The sequence below is a fragment of the Nipponia nippon genome, unplaced genomic scaffold (genome assembly GCF_047370975.1).
Source record: "Nipponia nippon isolate SJK-2023a ecotype South Korea unplaced genomic scaffold, ASM4737097v1 scaffold_39, whole genome shotgun sequence".
NCBI lineage: Eukaryota > Metazoa > Chordata > Aves > Pelecaniformes > Threskiornithidae > Nipponia > Nipponia nippon.
Window position 1 is genome coordinate 1,624,521 of NW_028262357.1, and position 19,212 is coordinate 1,643,732.

At 37.9% G+C, this 19,212-nt stretch overlaps 1 protein-coding gene across 4 annotated transcripts in view; it reads left to right on the top strand.

The window, feature by feature from the left end:
• The window catches only part of ZFR (zinc finger RNA binding protein), a 46,706-nt gene extending 34,534 nt beyond the window's left edge, over positions 1-12,172 (top strand). For 2 of the 4 annotated variants that reach the window (XM_087773232.1, XM_087773233.1), the window contains exons 16-20: positions 5,564-5,661; positions 6,482-6,577; positions 9,615-9,726; positions 9,837-9,934; positions 10,672-12,172. In XM_087773232.1, coding sequence (XP_087629358.1) covers positions 5,564-5,661; positions 6,482-6,577; positions 9,615-9,726; positions 9,837-9,934; positions 10,672-10,851 — 584 coding nt within the window. In that variant the 3' untranslated portion in view covers positions 10,852-12,172. Of the gene's footprint in view, positions 1-1,634; positions 4,887-5,563; positions 5,662-6,481; positions 6,578-9,614; positions 9,727-9,836; positions 9,935-10,671 lie in introns of those variants that run through there. The other 2 variants (XR_015707946.1, XM_087773234.1) reach the window with 2 other exon arrangements.
• Positions 12,173-19,212: the final 7,040 nt, after the last annotated feature.

A 19,212-nucleotide genomic window follows, 5' to 3' on the forward strand; every position in this document is an offset into this window, starting at 1 on the left:
GGTGGAGCTTGTAAATCAATTTACATTTCTGAAGTCCACAGTTTCTCTGGTGCCAGCAGTGTTGCTTTAGGGTCTGTTCTGTAACACTTTCAAAGCTCCAAAAGCTTTTAAGCCAACAAGCATGATTAATGTCTGCAGTACATTGGTTCTTTTTGTTTACGGGTCAGATAAAATTAACTTTTGTTTCCTTTTAATCCTGTATTTTCATAGTTGAAAGAGATCATGGCAAACAGGGTTCTGGTGTTTGACAGTGAACCTACAAATAGGAAATCGGAGGCTATCTTAACACTTCTCATATGCAGGTTGAAAAAAATTGTATGTGTGTATGTATACATGTGCTTGCGTATATACGTATTTATATAAGCCACAGAGGTTTTTTTATTTCATCTCATCATTACATGTCCTCTGAAATACTTGAGGTTTTTATATTGCATTAGTAAATGTCCTGTAGCTGTGACTAGTGCATTGTAAGCAAGCTGTGTTAACAAAATCGTCCTCCATAATCAGAAAGAAAAATTTCAAGATGCATTCTCTGGTTTGGATGACTTCTGAAGAGTCTTTAAGAGTGCTTTGTACATGATTTTTAAGCTGTGCATATTATTCCTAGCTATAAAGGCTTTGTACATGTACTGTCACACCCAACCAATTTGACTTGTTTTTTGACAATCTAAGTGTAACATGGCTCTTGGTTTGTCTGTGCTGAATCAGACTTCACATATTATTTTAAGTTGATAAAGAATACTTTAACTTAAAAGATTTAATTATTAAATTAGATTAACCATTAAATGAAGTTAACCTTAAACACCATGTTTATTTCTCTACGTACTGTGCAAAAGTGCAGTATTGATTCCTGCCACAATACTCAATTTCAATTAAGTGGTTTCTGGCCTAAAATTTTATGATGTGGACTAAAAATAAAATAAATTTCAAATTACTGCCATCAATCCCTTAATTTATGCCACCTAAAGGAAACAAATCTGTATTTTTGTCTGACCCACACTTGAGTTAAAATGATCATTGTGAGTTTATTCACTGCTGAATGCAGTACTGCCTTTAGGCAAGCAAAATCAAGTTAGATTTCTCTTCAAGACACTGAGCAGTATAAAATGGATGTGCAGAAACGTTCACTTCTGAAACTAGAGCAAATAGAAGACTGAATTGCAAATTATTGCAGCAAGGAAGGCCTTATTACGAAGACTGCTGCTTATTTGCTGCAGAGTAACAGTATGTTTTTGTGTTTTTTCTTACTGCAGCTTCTCATGCTCTGTGTCTTACAATGGTTTAAAGTTTTCGGTTTTTTTAGCCCGCTTGGGGAGCTAGTTCAGGTGATAAGGAAGGCTTTACCGGAAGAACCAGTTTGAGTAAAGATGAGACTGAGACTTGCACGTGGAGTAGAATCATGTTTGATGTCTAATAATCCCATTACATGATAAAAGGCTAAAAAAAAATACAGTGAAATAAAATTGTTAACCGCATAGCTACTGTTTCTTACAGTATTGTGCGTTTGACAGTTTACCGAAATCTGATATATTCAAAGTGCTCTAACCCCTGCTGTGGAATCTTTCCTTCAGCAAACAAAGTGTACATACTTATAAACGCCTATATGTGTGCGCGTGTGTCTTTTTTATCCTTAGCTAACAGCCCCGGTCCAAAGCCTTCTAGCAGAGGGACTTGATTCCTGTCAGGGGTTGCTGCCAAGACATCGGAAGGATTTTTGACCAAGGTTTTCTAAAGCTCAGTGTCACACCTGCCATGCTTTACAAAGGAGGGGGTTTGGATGCATAGTCCTAGCATCTACTGTTACTTTGTGGTTTTGTTTTTTTTTTCTTTTCGTCTTTGTGTCTCTCCTAGAATTAAGCAGTGTTCACACTAGTCTTGAAATAGTTGACTGGGTAAAATGTATTTCCCATAATAAAATTTACCTAAATTGATATACCTGTTAACTTTTAATGAAGAGGTAGTGTGGACACAGCATGTCTAACTGAAGATTAACCCCTTATATTTAGGCCAGTAATAAGTTAAGTTATATAGGGTAAGCATTCATGCTTGTGTTTTGTAAATTAATTCAGTTTTTTTGTCTCAGCTTAACAGGGTGGTAGATTAGGCATCTGAATTTAGTTAAATAGTCTTTAAGGGGTTAATCCTGAAATGTGAAACAGATGCAAAAATCCACAGATTAAATATTACAAGAGTTTCCTTGATACATTTTTTCAGTCAATGTACTCTTAGTGCAATAGGTGCCTTGGCAACTTCAGACTTTCAGAGTCTTTCTGAGTTTCAAGGGTGTTCATATGGTATCTATTAGTAACACATTTTAGATAGACATTTCCAGCACTGAGTAAGATTCACTTAAACTGTAATTCTTTTTAGTAACATTATTTTCCAAATCGAAGTTTTTCAGAGCTAGAAGCAATTGGAGTTTCCAATTATATAATGAATTATTGTGCTAAAATTTTACACAGTGTCACCTATTTACATATTAGTTTTAGAAGAATGTGAATAATTGATTAGGCTACTAGGCCCAACAACCCATATTTTTATTTTCAATTTCTCAACCTTACTTTGCCACTTTTTTCCTGCTGTGGGTTTTCTCTAAATATACTCCTTGTTTCTTATATCCAGATTGTACTCATTTCATCAGTTATCTTACCTGGCACCTCTCTTGTATAGGTTTACCTTTGGTGGTTTTTTGTTTGTTTGTTTTGTTTTGTTTTAAAGGAAATACCACTTTAAATGTCTTCATTTGCTCTGTAAATGCCTTGTTAGTGCAGTTTTTCATCTTTCCACTTTAACATGCAGTCCATAAGTTTAAATACCTGTGTGAGAAGATACCTCTGTTCTTCTCAGCTTCATTCTTATTTTAATATCCTCCCCCTTTTAGCTCTATGCAGAGCAATGGGACCATCCTATTAAAAATGCTCAAATCTGAATGTAGTAGTTCAGATTAAATTTAATTATTATATTGCAAAGTTGTACCACCACGTTAATTCATGGCTTTTTAGCTCTCTGTATAGTAAAGTATCCTACTATTTATTTTACATTTGTGTAAAATAGGTGGTTTCAGAGCTGTCTTTCTGCAGCACCCCTAAAAGCTTCTCTTTGCAGGCATGTTTAATGAGTCTCTCTATATATATATGTTTTTTAAATTTTATTCTCTAACTTACCTAAATTTATATCTTCCTGGAGTTAACTATTGTTCCATGCAGCCAGCTCCTGTGAAATGAGTGCCATTGAGTGAGGGCTTTTTGTTTCATCTTATCTGGTGTAATCACCAGTTATGCTACCAATATACTTTGTTACTAGTCACATTTTCATGATGTGAAAATGTCACTAGACATTTTCATAATTAGTAAAACAAAGAACTTCTAAAGCTGATCACTGCATTATATCTGTACAATTTTTAAGTTACATGAGGATACCATTTCACATAGTTCAGTGGTTCCAGTTTTGTTGATTAAACCACTTCCAAAAGGGCCTGTCGTCTCTTTTTTTGGTAACAAAGAAATCGGCTTGGTACTTAAATCCTTTTCTGAACATTTAAATATACAAGATCTACTATATTTTCTTTATCTTTCAGACATTCTGCTTTGATTTTTTTAAACTATTCCTTGCTTTTCTTCTTCCTGCCAGATCTTAAGTAAAGGAGTCCCTTTTCAGATCCTTTCTTGCATCCCAAATGATATTGGAGCACATATATTACAGAATCATTAAGATTGGAAAAGACCCTTAAGATCATCGAGTCCAACCATTAACCTAGCACTGCCAAGTCCACCACTAAACCATGTCCTCGAGCACCACGTCTACCTGTCTTTTAAATACCTCCAGGGATGGGGACTCAACCACTGCCCTGGGCAGCCTGGTCCAATGCCTGACTACCCTTTTGGTGAAGAAGTTTTTCCTAATATCCAACCTAAACCTCCCCTGGCGCAGCTTGAGGCCATTTCCTCTCATCCTATCACTCGTTACTAGGGAGAAGAGACCGACCCCCACCTTGCTACAGCCTCCTTTCAGGTAGTTGTAGAGAGCAATAAGGTCTCCCCTCAGCCTCCTCTTGTCCAGGCTCAACAACCCCAGCTCCCTCAGCTGCTCCTCACCAGACTTGTGCTCCAGACCCTTCACCAGCCTCGTTGCCCTCCTCTGGACACGCTCCAGCACCTCGATGTCCTTCTTGGAGTGAGGGGCCCAAAACTGAACACAGGACTCGAGGTGCAGCCTCACCAGTGCTGAGTACAGGGGGATGATTACCTCCCTGTTCCTGCTGGCCCCACTATTTCTGATACAAGCCAGGATGCCATTGGCCCTCTTGGCCACCTGAGCACACTGCTGGCTCATGTTCAGGTGGCTGTCAACCAGCACCCCCAGGTCCTTTTCTGCCAGGCAGCTCTCCAGCCACTCCTCCCCCAGCCTGTAGCATTGCATGGGGTTGTGACCCAAGTGCAGGACCTGACACTCAGCCTTGTTGAACCTCACACAGTTGGCCTCGGCCGATCAATCCAGCCTGTCCAGGTCCCTCTGTAGGGCCTTCCTACCCTCCAGCAGATTGACACTTCCACCCAACTTGGTGTCACCTGCAAACTTGCTGAGGGTGCACTTGATCCCCTCATCCAGTTCATTGATAAAGATATTGAACAGGACCAGCCCCAACACTGAGCCCTGGGGAACACCACTTGTGACCGGCCGCCAACTGGATTTGATTCCATTCACCACCACTCTCTGGGCTCAGCCATCCAGCCAGTTTTTAACCCAGTGCAGAGTGCACTTACCCAAGCCATGAGCAGCCAGCTTCTCCAGGAGAATGCTGTGGGAGACAGTGCCAAAGGCCTTACTGAAGTCCAAGTAGACAACATCCACAGCCTTCCCCTCATCCACTAAGTGGGTCACCTTGTCATAGAAGGAGACCAGGTTAGTGAAGCAGGGCCTCCCTTTCATAATATTCGTATTTATATGAGTAAGAGAGTACTACAAAGTAATGAAACTCTGTAATATTGAAGAACATTTCACATTCCTTTAGTCAGGTTTTTAAAGCAAAATAATTTCAAGTTTAGGGTATGATAAAAATAACATCATTACAAAACATCTAGCTTTTAAGATTGTCATAGTTAGTTTTTCTTTTAAGAATAGGTCCCAAATAACACGTGACCATTACAATTTACAAGAAACGAAGTTTGAATGTTTCTACTTGGTTAAAGTGGATTTTTGTGTTCCTTCTGTCTTGTGTTCTCTGTGCTGGTGCACTGTGTCCAACCATCCTTCCTTCAGTATTTAATTTTAGGGCATATGTGTTTTTCCAGTGTTAGGTGAAATAAAGAAGTACTACGCATTGCATAATCTGCAATGCATTTGAAAATAACCTCAGAGCTAAAGTATAATATGCTCTTGATCTTCATACTGGGTTGATGCCCTAATCCTAATTGAATGGCTTCTGTTGAACATTTACATTTGTTGTTCAAGGGTTTAAACTTTAAATGGCATGTGTGACATTGAAGCTACTTTAAGGAAGTGTCTTGCTCACCTGGTCAAACACCCATTCCTCACTGCATTTTGCCAATTCAATCCATTTTAGATGTAACCTCGGGTATGGTGAAAGACCCACCGGACGTCTTGGACAGGCAAAAATGCCTTGACGCTCTGGCTGCTCTACGCCACGCTAAGTGGTTCCAGGTTCGGAACATCATTTTACTTTCTTCTTGTAGCCTTATGAGAGATTAGTTCAGTTGCAATATAAATGTTTAACTGTGTGAAAACACTCAGCGTTGTTCATGCTAATAATACTTAATATTTTTCTGGTCCCTAAATTTAAATGTAGAAGGTTGAGTATGGAGGAACTGCTTTATGCAGTTATTGCTCATTTGACATGATTTTTTTTTCTGGTCATTGAGAAGGCGATGTTGAAAGCTTGACTCGCTTGGGGTGATTATATGTTGTATATTTGTTATATATTCCATAAGGCTGCAGAGTAACTTTGCTTTAAATAATGGAATATGTGTTTAAAGCTTTGTGTTTAGATTTAAGACTTTTTTTCCTGTTTCTTTAAGTGCATTAAGTGTAGGGAATGAAAGGTGAGAAGCAACTGTTTGGTTTAGTGACTTTGCATTCTGGCAAAGGCACAATAAAGAAACCAAACAGATTCCCTTGACCTTTCAGTCTCTATACCTATTTCTTAGATCTTTACTTTATCCTTTTTATTTCTAATATAGAAAGATACTGTATTTATTGTTACAAGTGAACATAGGTCAAAGTGTACAGGGGATCAAGAAATGTTATTCTTGTATAACCTGTGCACTTTGACTTCTACCACCTTAAATTACTAACCCTGTATAAAATACTGCTGTAAATGGCAGCTCACGGAATAAAGTTGTAGAATGATTTGTTTCAATCTTGTATCTGAGCTTCCATTGAACAGTGGTGTTTTAGTCTTTCAGTAACTCCTATTTGCTGTAGGTGCTGGGATTAATTAATTTGATTTTGTATTGCTCTCAAGGCTAGAGCTAATGGTCTGCAGTCGTGTGTGATTATCATACGTATTCTTCGTGACCTCTGTCAGCGGGTTCCAACTTGGTCTGATTTTCCAAGCTGGGTGAGTAATGTTCTTTTGAGTGAGTCTTTTTAATACACATAGTACTGCAAGTAAAGCACAGGGAAGTGTTACTACAGTTTTTAAATGTAGACTTTTTCAAGAAGTAATGTAGGGTTGTTTTTTTTTTTGGGGGGGGGGGGGGGTGTTGGAGGTTTTTTCCCCAACAAATAATCCAGATTCCTTCTAAAAAATTAATTTCTGAGGTTTTTATCATTTGGAGATGGAATTTATTTTTTTTCCCAAAAGGAATTTTCTTGCTCTTTTGTGTTCTTTGTGGGTAGCATTCTTATTCTAGATTTTGGCATTTTTTCCTTTACTTTGTATAAAAGAATCTAATTTTTTCTAACCACCTATTCTGAATTGCTTGGAGTTTACTGAAACTTATTTAAAATGTCAGCTGTGCCCAGATAGTTCTGTGATAACAGAAAGGCTACTTGAAAGAACAAATCACAGTAATTCCTGTGATCATTAGTATGTCCCTTCTGCAAGATGAAATACCACAGTACTTCAGTTCAGTCTGTGGATGTGTCACCATTAGCATTTTAATCAGCGTCACTTAGATCTCTAGGTTGTACTGGGTTACCTCTCTTAATTCTTGCAGCCGCGTGTTCTTGGAGCATTCCTTTTTCATTAACTGTCTGAAGTGATGCTCTCCAGGAGTGCAACTTGTGCTCCAGATATTAACAGATGTTCAATCTGTGGGCTGGACAAAGTTAGTCTGAAACAAAATCTCTGAAACGTGTATCATGTGGAAGTAAACTTAGCTCTGACTGTTTTGTTTCACAGACCAAATCCTGTTGCACTGTGCTGCTTCCTTTTCAGTTTTGGCAGGAAGAGTACTAACATTGTCAAGGCAGTTTGAACAGCTGGCATTATTTCAATGAGAAATGTTTTACAACTGTACTAAGCTTGCAGACGATTTTATTAAATTACTTCTGATAATATTTATTGCTTCTGGAAAAAATGTGGAGCAGTTATTTCTGGGTTTTAAATATTTAAAGTAAAAAATAGTGCCAGTTTCTGTGCTGCATTTCATGAAAGATACACTGTACCAATATAGCTTAAAGGAAGCTAGGAAGTATGTAAGTGCCCTCTTGGTATCACTATGATACTGAGTTGCCAAAGAATCAACCCTGGCATACTTTTAGAAAAGCATTCTTAAAATTATTGCAACACACAGCAGGCACATAGATGAAGAACAAGGAATGCTGTTTCTTATTTCTCACATTATCTGTTCTAAGGCACATCCAGAAGGGAAGAGAGGTATGAAGCAGCATGTCAGGCCTCGCCATGTCTCAGTTCTCTCCAAAAGTGATTCCTGATTTGCTCCTGGTCCCTGATGCATTGTCAGTGACATGGATCAACACTGAAGTCTGTGTAGTCAGCTGTTCTTTTGGCCTGTTGCCAAAGTCTTACTGATAAAAACAATGACAGAATGAAAATGGTGATTTTAAATATATGTAATTTCTGCCAGTCACAGATGGAATTTCGTAGCTTTAAGAAATATATTTTTCCGGATACAGAACTTCTCCTAACCTGTATGCTAGAAGCCTGTTACAAACCAAAGAGATGCCAGAGCTTTTCAAAAAGAACCTAAGTAGTTGTAAGAATAGAAGATAGTAGGAAGTCTAAATATGGACATTAGTAGCGCCCTCTTTATATACCTAAAAATAAAAAATAAATTAGAAGAATTTTGTCAAGTTCCTACAAGTTAGAAGGAACTGTTATTCAAGGTTGATTTTTCAAACTTGAAATCCAGCCTTTTGTGCACATAAACACCAGGGCATCATAATTCACATTTTCTTGGGATTAAGTTGTAGACTTTAGTGTGTTGTATGAGGATCCAAAAGAACTAGACTTGAATAAATGCAAAAACATTATGTGTTTTTTTTCTTTCCTGCTGTATTTGCTTCATACTTGAAAACAACTAAATTACTGTTGCTAAATCCTGAGTAATACAGTGGGAGTATGGAAATACTGTGCTCAGGAATTGAAATTTGTCAGGTAAATAGAGCTAAAATAGAAAGGAATGGGCACCCTTAGTGAAGGATTGTAATCAATACTGCCTATAGTTACTTTCATGCATCAGCATAGGCATTTACTTCTGGAAAGTAAAAATAAAAGGCAACATTTGAACAACTGTAAACTCGTTGAGGAGGGGGAGGACCAAAATACAACACCCCCCAAAAAAAACACCCAAAAAGAAGAGAGGGGCATTGTTTGAGAATTAAACTTGCCAAAGAGGTAGTATTGAAACATCATTTAATGCTGAAAAAAAAACTAAGGAAAGCTATTGTTTGCCTTTGCAAATATTTTTAAATAGGTTTTTCTGGGAAAAATAGTGTCTAGTAAAAGTAAACAATGGAAATATTCACAGAAAAAAACAATATTTAAGCATTTAAACCATTTTAATTAATATCAAACAATGTATAAATTTTAGAAAGCCTGTTTATCATCAAGGTTTTTTTACACTTGTTCAACATCAGAGTTAGTGTTAACCTATATCCAGGAGAAAACTTGCTGTGAACTTCAGTTTTGCTATACTGAAGAACTAGTAGCCACTTAAAAGATCATTAAATTTTTGATGCTTTAAGTTTCTGTACTCTTGTAGAAAACAAATTATTTTTCTATAGCATCATCTTAATTTCATTAGATACACTGTGTGCTGTTTATATTCATGTGGCTGACAGATTCAGGTAGCTCACCATGTTTTATACTCTCTCAAAAACTGGCTGGACAAATTGTCTACCTGCGTATGTAGGCTACTACTATATACATTTCTAGAAAACTTTTGAACAACTTGTGATGAGCAGCATATCAGTATCAGTACTCAGTGTTAATCTTGCACCAGCTTTCTTTTTATTCATCTTTATAAAAGATCTGATTTTTTTTTTCCCATTTTACTGGAAAGTGTTCTATGATGTGTAATGTTCTTCAGAATTCTGGATACAAAAGTTCTGTATTGAACAACAGTAGCAGCTTTTTTCTGTTTTAATCCGTCTTCTAAATTGGCTGTATTTTCTTATTTTTGATGTAGGCTATGGAGTTGCTTGTGGAAAAAGCGATTAGCAGTGCTACTGGACCACAGAGTCCTGGGGATGCACTGAGAAGAGTTTTTGAGTGTATATCTTCAGGAATCATCCTTAAAGGCAAGTTGCATTCGATCAGTGCCTGTGTACTTATGCTTAACTGAAGTAAAATCTGTAGTCTTGGTTGAAGTAAGGTAGAGATGTGCTACTAATTAGCCTAACCATTGTAGGTGGTCCTGGCCTTCTGGACCCTTGTGAAAAAGATCCTTTTGATACACTTGCTGTAATGACAGATCAGCAACGAGAGGATATTACTTCGAGTGCACAGGTAAGGTAACATATGTGTGAAGTAACTAAACTTGATGGCTGGTTTTTGGGGTGTTTTTTGGTTTTGTTTTTTTTTTTAAATGAAGCTATATGGTGGACATGAATTTTCCTTTCTTAGAATATAGGTTGGTCTTTCAGATGCTCAGTCTTAAGCTAGGCAATAAAAATGTCACAACAGAGGATTGTAACAGTGTTCATTTTTGCACTAAAATTAACATATTTTCCTGAAAAGTTTGAAGCACTGCCATCTATATATATCTGTAGAGATGCTCACTCTACAGCAGTATGTTATTAGATTTAAAATTACATTGGCATTTAATATTTTATTTATAAGTCTGTGTAAGTTTAATTTTTAATATTTATTGTATCCACTTACAGTGGTGACCATTCATACTTGCAGCTTAAGATGTTACTGCCCCTACCTCTTCGCTTGATCCTTTTGCTAAAGATTGCTAAGGTGTAATGGGACATGTGACAAGCCTTGGCTGCTGCAGTGCAGGTCCAGCAGCTAAAACATATGTGCATTATTTTTAAGCTAAGATGATGTATTTTGTACAGAAGCAGCAAATGTGACATACACATTTTGTTGTGTTGACTTTGTTTGGGGAAGGAAGAGGGGATAATGAGAGTTAAGGATAATATCATACACCACTAATGTCCTTCATTAATTGTTTGACAAAGTACTCAAAATTGATATTTGTTTCTAACAGAAATGTCTTCTTTCTACCCTTTTTCTAGTTTGCACTGAGACTCCTTGCATTCCGTCAAATACACAAAGTTTTAGGAATGGATCCGTTACCACAGATGAATCAACGCTTCAACATCCATAATAATCGTAAAAGGAGAAGGGACAGTGATGGGGTTGATGGATTTGAAGCAGAGGGGAAAAAAGACAAAAAAGATTATGATAACTTTTAAAAATGTTTGTCATCAGTGCTAAGATCAAAGGTGATAAGAAGTCCATTTGTTGCCTTGCTTTTACTTCATTCATAATAATGTCTGTTTAAAACATCCAAACCCAACTCGGGAATTAGATTGGGAAGAGAACAACCTAGCTCTTCTGTGAGATTCTGAATATTTTAATGGATGTACTGTACCAGACAAATTATGGATGGAAAGACTGCAAATGGAAACTCTGTTGTCATAGGAAAAAATAGTTTTCCCTCATTGCATTTTCTTTAAATGTATTGCTAACTTTGGTAACTTTTCTGGTTTTTTTCTTTTTTATTAACAAGTGCGTTGTCTTATCTTGACTGTATTTAATGCAGCATTTGTGCTTCTGTTGCTATGTGTATTTTGACTTTTTATTTACAAGTTTTTTTGTTTGCCTTTGACACTAGTTGTATAAGTTACTTTGTGTTAGATAGTATAAACTGTTCCCCTCCCAATTAATATTTTACAGAACTTTTTTTTGTAAAGTGAGACTGCAGGATTATGTTTTTTTCTAAATGTGAAGGGGTTACAACACATAATTATCCTGCCATTTGAGTGCTCAGAATTAAATGTTTTTGCCAATCTTGTGGCATTTGTCTCCTTAGTGTGATATAACGGTGTAATTAAGACAAATTTGTGTTAATCTAATCAAGTTTGCTGTTAGTTGTGCATTAGCAGTATAAAAGCTAATATATACAGTATGGTCTTGCAACAGTTTTAAAGCAGCTGCATAATTGATCAGAGTTTTGCATGATGTTTTTATTTTTCATAGAAGGGCTTTTAAAACTATCATCTTAGGTTAAATGCGTAGGTCTTTGTATGATTGACTTTGTGACATAGCAAGGCCAAAAAATAACTTTCTGAATTTGTTTTCTTAACATACGAGCAAAAGCAGGCATTTCCCATTTAGACAAAGTTAGTCATTCTTTTCAGTCAACTTTGTCAATATGATATTAATGCCTCTCAGCCCTTAAAATAAATGTTTGTCATATCAGTGCCTGTGAGGTTATTCCTTATAGCTATTCCTGTATAAACTTTCTGTGATTTTTTCAATAATTCAAATTTAAAAATGAAGTATTACTGAAAAAGTGAAGGTTATCAAAGAAAAAACCCAGAAAATTATTTGATGTGGCCATAGTGTATGCTTATGTCTCTTTCAAAAAGCTAAATATAGCAGTGGTGTAAGTAAAGTTACATCATACTGTTGATGTATGCTTTGGTACACAGGTGTGATTTGTTGTCACAGCACTACAGTGGAATACACAAATAAAAACTAAAATTTATTAAATGACTAAAATTCATTATACACTGGAAACTGAAGTTTCATTCATTCTGTTCAACGTGTGTTATGCTTTGTTGCAAATCCATAAAACACAGATTAACATAGACTAACATTCCGGTAACTATTTTATCGATGGCTGTAGGAGAGTATCACACATTACAAATGTTATTTGTTATTTCTGGTACCATTTATTAAAAAAACTTGTGTTCCCTTTTGAGGTCGAATTTATCTTTGACCTTTTTAATAAGTAACTCTTGGAGTAGGGGGATGTTCTGTTTGCAACACCTACTGCTAACAGCATGGGCCTATGGAGTAAAAATACAATACTTTAGAAAAATAGAGGGAGTCTAAAGACTTAAAGAAAAAAATTAATACAGTGTTCTTCAAGCATCAGAGTGCAATTTTTAAGGGAGTGATTAGTGGTTAGCAAATAAAAGGAAAGCTTTCTCCTTCTAGGAAAGATTTCTTACTAATTTCAGCATCAGAAATATAGAAAGCAGAAATGCTTTAAAGTTACTTTAAAAAAAAAGATTACACTAATTTCTGTTGTCCAGCCTTGATATATAGCTCCAAGCACGTGCTTGTTCTTAGTGTTTTTTTAAGAGGATATCTTGCTGCCATGGTGTCTCATGAGCCATTACTATTTATTCTGAAAGCTACCGGTGCTATTCATGTGGCTAGTTCAACTCCATACCAAAGTTTCTTTCCTCATAAAGAAAACTTGTCTATTCAGGCATGTGACCCTAAAATTTAGGATTAAAAAGGTCAAAGATGTATTTTGGATTTCCTGTATTTTTGTTCTACTGGCTTTTAACTCTTAACCAGTTTCTGGATCTTTTGAAATATTGTATACTTAAAGTGATTCCACATTAAATATGAAGCTGTGACCATGATTTTTGCGCTGTGTGGTGAAGAGTGAATTTGCAGTTTGTTTCTGGTTTTCCTGCCCATTTTAATGGGCTATTTTAGGTAACTTCTGACTGTTGTTAATCTAAGAAGAGTAGAAAAACAAGGTTTTAAAAAGTACGGAGCTAGCTTTGACTTTAAATATTACACTGTGCACTTAGGAAGACAAAACTGAGACCAAGTAATCAATTTATGAACAAGCAATCATTTTAATATCCTGTGTTTTGGCAATGCTAGCAGTTACTAATAAGCAGTGTTTGCCTTTTTTATTCAGCAACGCTGTGTGTTGAATCTCAAAATCCCAGAGACCTAGTCATCATACACAAGAGAGAAATGTACACAGCAAGAACTTTCCCCTCAGTGCTCACCTTAGAGGAACAGTTTGTGAAAATGTGAGCTGTTCTGTTTTGAAGCTTTTTCAAACTTTGACTTGTCTGCTTAGTTTATAAGCGTGTCCTGTCTGTGAGCAGTGTGGTTTCACATGGATTCCTGTATAGAGGCATTGCTAGAAATTAAAGTCTGTTGGACATAGTCCATCAGCTTCTTGCCCTATTATGAAATTCTAGATGAACTGTTAATTTGACAGAGCTATTGAATGTGATGGGTTCATTTACTGCTTCTATTTTTAGACCTATTTCACTACTCAGAAGTGATTTAATGGTACTTAAAATTGTTGTACCTAGCAAATTTCTGAGAGTTGGAATCAACTTTAAATATTTCTACAACAATTTGTATGCATATTTAACATTCTTGTTGATGGTTGAATATCTGCTAATCATTAGTCTGATAAGTATTCACAAAATGTCGAATTCATTTCTTTATTAAACAGTTAAGACTTGTTTGGACTACCAAAATGGATTTTAATGGCATAGCATTAATAATAGAGTGGGAAAAAAAAAAAGTAGTAGGCACAATTTGCAATATGTTTTTTCCACTTACATTGTAGGTTTCCAAAGTACAGTGATAGATTCAACAAAAACATCTGGTTTCCTTCTGTTTGTTGTTGTGTTTTTTTTTCTCTGACAGCTGTAAGCCAAAGAGCTTTCTAGCCAAAAAGGCTAGCAAATTAAATTTCTCCTGAGAGATTCTTTTATAAATCTTCTCAAGAGTTCTTTTCTCCTTCAGTGTGGTATTTCTCAGCCTTTTTAAAATGAAACAGACATCCAGTCTTTTGGAGAGGAAAAAAAATCCAAGGAGTGCCATCTATAGAGTTATCACAATGGTTTTGATTTACATCCAGATAAAAATCAGGCTTCATTCTGTAAATATCTGTTAATTTGTATTCTTCTGTTTTGTTCCACTTTCTCATTTGGATTATGAAAATGTGCACATATATTCCTAGTACTGAGAGAATTTTGCTGTTTATTAAACTGCTTTCTGATGTTTTACAGTTTGCATTTTAAGAAATGCTGCCCTACTAACACTTACCAAGTGTAAAGTTCCTAACAGGGTAACGGTCATTGTTTTTCATGGGTACATGATTGGCAGCTCTTCCTGGGGATTTTTATCCTGCGCAGTGCACACTTTCCCATTTAACATAGCCTTAACATACCTGCATTAGCATGGGTCATCATTAAGGGTCGTCTTCTTTAATAAGTGTGTTTTCTTAAACTGTTCTGCAAAGCCATGGCTATTAATATTTATTCTGAAGCCAGTGATTCATTTATTGCAGGGTAGTTTAAAACCTATCAGCTTCTAGAGGCTCAGCCTAGCTTAAATACTTTCACATATATTCTACATCAATCCTATCTCGTGTTGATATCCTAAATGCAAAGAAACATCAAATGGCATCAAGAAACCTGTATGGATTTTTGTAGTTTTCTATATTTAAAAATCTAAGATTGCAGAATGGAATAGCTGACCAAGAGAAAATAAATCACTTTTTCTACAGTAAAAGGTTACTTTAACATTAAAAGAGAGACAAAAAGCCTCGTTTCTACATGAGAATCACAAACCTTGCTCCTTATGTACGCTTTTTTCTTTCCTTTTCTGCATGCTGCATCGTGTTTGTATTAATTGTATGCATATATGATAAGGAAGTTCTGTCCAGGATATGTAAGACAGCCTTATCACAGATGTAGTGTCAGGCATACATTTAAATTTGCCAGTAATGTGCTGGTTATACAATTTAATGTTTTCTTACTGAGATGGTAAGCTGAGCTGCACTGTTAATAGTGCAAGTCAGAACAACACGGGAGAGATGGAGGTGCCTGAATACAGGCGTTTACTGTCATTTTACATGCTGCTAGGGTACGTGCTGCTCCAAAAGGGGACAGGCGCCTCAGAGGTCCAGGCCCATAGCTGCCAGCCCCATGTGGATACCTCAGTATGCCTTAGGACGTCTGGAATAGCACTCTTTAGGTAACTACCATGTATTTACATGCATGGTACTTTTAAGAATTGGAGCCAGTGGGATCCAGAGTGTTGCCAATATAGTCATGTGAAACTGCACCTTCAGGAAGGTAGGATAATCATGAAGGAGGCATTGTGGTATCAGCAACAGAGTGTGCTTGTCGCAGTAAAGTGCCTATGATAATGCCATCCCAATTTCTCCCAGTAACTTCAATAATTTTTTGTGTGTGTTTTGTAAGTGGAGACGGAATAGCATAGAATACAATAGAATAGACTGTTTCAGTTGGAAGGGACCTACAATGGTCATCTACTCCAACTGCCTGATCAATTCAGGGCTGACCAAAAGTTAAAGCACGTTATTAAGGGCACTGTCCAAATGCCTCTTAAACACTGACAGGCTTGGGGCATGGACCACCTCTCTAGGAAGCCTGTTCCAGGGTTTGACCACCCTCTCCATAAAGAAACGCTTCCTAATGTCCAGTCGAAACCTCCCCTGGTGCAGCTTTGAACCATTCCCACGCGTCCAGTCACTGGATGCCAGGGAGGAGAGCTCAGCACCTCCCTCTGCCCTTCCCCTCCTCAGGAACCTGCAGAGAGCAATGGGGTCGCCCCTCGGCCTCCTTTTCTCCAAACCAGACAAGCCCAGAGCCCTCAGCCGCTCCTCACAGGACATGCCCTCCAGCCCTTGCACCAGCTTTGTTGCCCTCCTCTGGAGGCATTCAAGGATCTTCACATCCTTCGTAAACGGTGGGGCCCAGAGCTGTGCCCAGTGCTAAAGGTGAGGCCGCACCAACGCTGAATACAGCGGGACGATCCCCTCTTTTGACCGGCCGGCCGTGCTGTGCTTGGTGCACCCCTCACTGCTGACTCACAGTGAGCCTGCTGCCCACCAGCACCCCCAGATCCCTTTCTGCAGTGCTGCTCTCCAGCCACTCCTCTCCCAGTTTATACTTGAGTCACTCTATCCCAGGCACAGAATCCGGAGTTTGTTCTTGTTAAACTTCATCCCATTAATCATTGCTCAATGCTCCGGTCTACCTGGATCCCTCTGCAAGGCCTCCTGTGCCTCAAGAGAGTCAACAGCACCTCCCAGTTTGGTACCATCAGCAAACTTGCTAACGGTGCGTTTAGCTCCTGCATCCAGATGACTGATAAATGCACTGAACAGCAATAACGTGTACATGACTTTCCCCTTATTTGTCATACGAAGCAACCAGCTTTTTATGGCCATGAGTATCAAGAATGTCACCCAATACATTTTCATTCCCAAATGTATTGTTTATGATAATGTATCCTTCTGTTTCAAGTTTATTATAATTTTGGTGGTCTTTTACAGAACAAGGGCACACACATTTTAGCAGGAAAATGTCTGCTCTTCCTAGCCTTTTTCCCTTTGATGGTCTATCACCTCAATAGCTGCATTTCTCCAGTGAAAAGAAGTAGTCTTTGAGTGAACTATTACTTTCAGAAGAAAGAAGAAAGGGAAAAAAACCCAAGAAAAATTATATCAGAAAGAAGAACAGAACTAATTAAATGAGTCCAACTGAAGAAATAAAATGAGGAAGGCGTTAGAGAGCTACAAATCAAAGCCAAATTGGAAATGAAAGAAAAGTTACATCAAGTAGTAAAACAGTCAACTACAAAAATAGTGTGGGAAAATGAAGAGAAAGGCTCTATTTCATGCAGAGAGAAGACCTAGTCCAGTACGTGATTTGCCACCCATGCGGCAACTGCAGTGCGCCACAAAAGCGTAGAAGAAGAAAGAAGTGCCAGGTGACTGAGGAGGTTGAGACTGAAATGGTTTAGGCCAGCCGAGCTGAGGTGTTAATAAATGTTACACGAAATGTCACTGCAAATGAGCTGGAAGGAAAGGTGAAGGGGAACATGAAGAGAAGGGACTGACCTTTCATGCATCTATCCTACTTCACGGACAAAACTGTGCATGTCGTGTCCATGGCTTGCGCCCGTACAGGTGAATGAAGAGGAGAGTGTCGGGGAGTGTGTGAGCACACTTCTCCGAACACTTGGAAATCAAAATGAATGCTGCACAGCCAAAAAAAAAAAAAAATGCAGTGTTATGCAGCAAATCAACAGGCTCAGCTGGACTAATATTTGAAACGTCTCTGTGTGCTCACAACAGCAGAGCGCGCTGTGTCGTTAGCAGCAGCCTCCATTTGGAAAGGCAGAGTTAATTTTCACCTTGCTGTGACAAGCACAAAGAGAAAAGGGTGGTGTTTCAGCTACGCCAGCGTTCCTCTCTGTTGCCAAAAAAAGAGTTTTAAAAAAATTTTAAAATAAATTTAAAAAAAGATGCAGCAAAGTTGCCATGGCAGCAAAACCAATATAAAATCTCTGCTAGTGCATAAGAAGAGAGCAGTGGTTAGAAACACAATCATGACTATCTCATGAATAAGTGACAAGTAAATACTTTTGGAGGGAAAAAAAAGAAACATTTCAGAGTAGGCATAGGAGAAGGGAGAAAAGAGGTTTGATTTGTCCAGAGTTACTGGGGGGCTGCAAAGAAGAAATGAGCTACAGAAGGTCTCCCAGGTAAGGATTCCCACTGAGGAAGGCAACCTGAGAAAGAGTTTATAATGGAAGACTTGAGAAAACGCGTGTCAGAACAGTGTATCTGGCAAATAATTGAGAACAGGAGGAGAGGAACATTTCAGATGCAATTCCTGTGTGAGGAGATAGCATGCATTTTTGCTGTCTTGCATCCATTTCTTAAGAAACTTCTTGCAGATGCTGACAGGGGTGATTTCAGGGCAATAGATTCAGGATAAGCATTCCTTATATGGCAGTGGGTAATCATAAACCAGGATTCTGGATGCTTTAACTAATGTCCCCAGCATGTTCTCCAGCATATCCAAAGGCATAAGATGCACCAAGTTACAACTGGATGACCAATTCAGAGCTCCTATTACAGGGATAGCCAGGGCTGAAGTGTTTCGCAAGGAGCAGTGAAGCAGAGTGAGAGAATACAGACCTGAAAGACAAGTGTTTGGAACAAAGTCCACACAAGAAACTTCCACTGACCCTCTGCTGATTTATATATTCTCCCTGAGGAGCAGTCCCTTTCAAATGTCACCCATGCATCAGAAAAGAATAGAAAATTTAAAATAACGTATTTCCTTGGAAAAACCTTCTGCAGTTCTGGAAGCGCGGGTTAGTTCTGGAGTCCCTGAGACAAACATTTCCAAATACCCATCCGACATTTAGGCATGCCAAACTCCCGTGCAGACATCAGCATGAATATGTTTCAATTCCAGAAAATTTGGTCAAGAAACTTTCCAAAGGCCCAGAGCTGAAAACCACAGCAATTCTGGAGAAAAATGTTCTAGCAAATCAAAGCCAGTTGCTAACAGGGAAGAATATATGGTTTTACGAGATTTCTTTTACAAGATTTGCTGCTTCTACAAAGTTTGCTGCTTCAAAGAGTGGTTTGTCTTAGCCAAATAAAGGTTTACCTTCCTTAGACAAAGGCCTTTGTGGAGTCAGGGACAAAAATGGGGAGCTAGAGCCAGCCTCTAGACTCATGTTTGCATTCTACCATTAGTTTCTGCTAAAGAGCATGTAGCTTTCCTTAAAGGGTAGGTTTGTGCCTGTTTCTTAAATTATCTGGGCTGGAATTTTTAGCTACAGCAGCTGTATGGGAGCTGGGGACAACAGCATGACCATTTAGCTGGATGGCTTCTGTCAATACCCGACATCCATGATTAGTGACTCATACATGCATTTTTCATTAGGAAATCAAAGCCAAGAGTATGTCAAGGCCTGGTAGGCAAAGTAAAACAAGCACACGT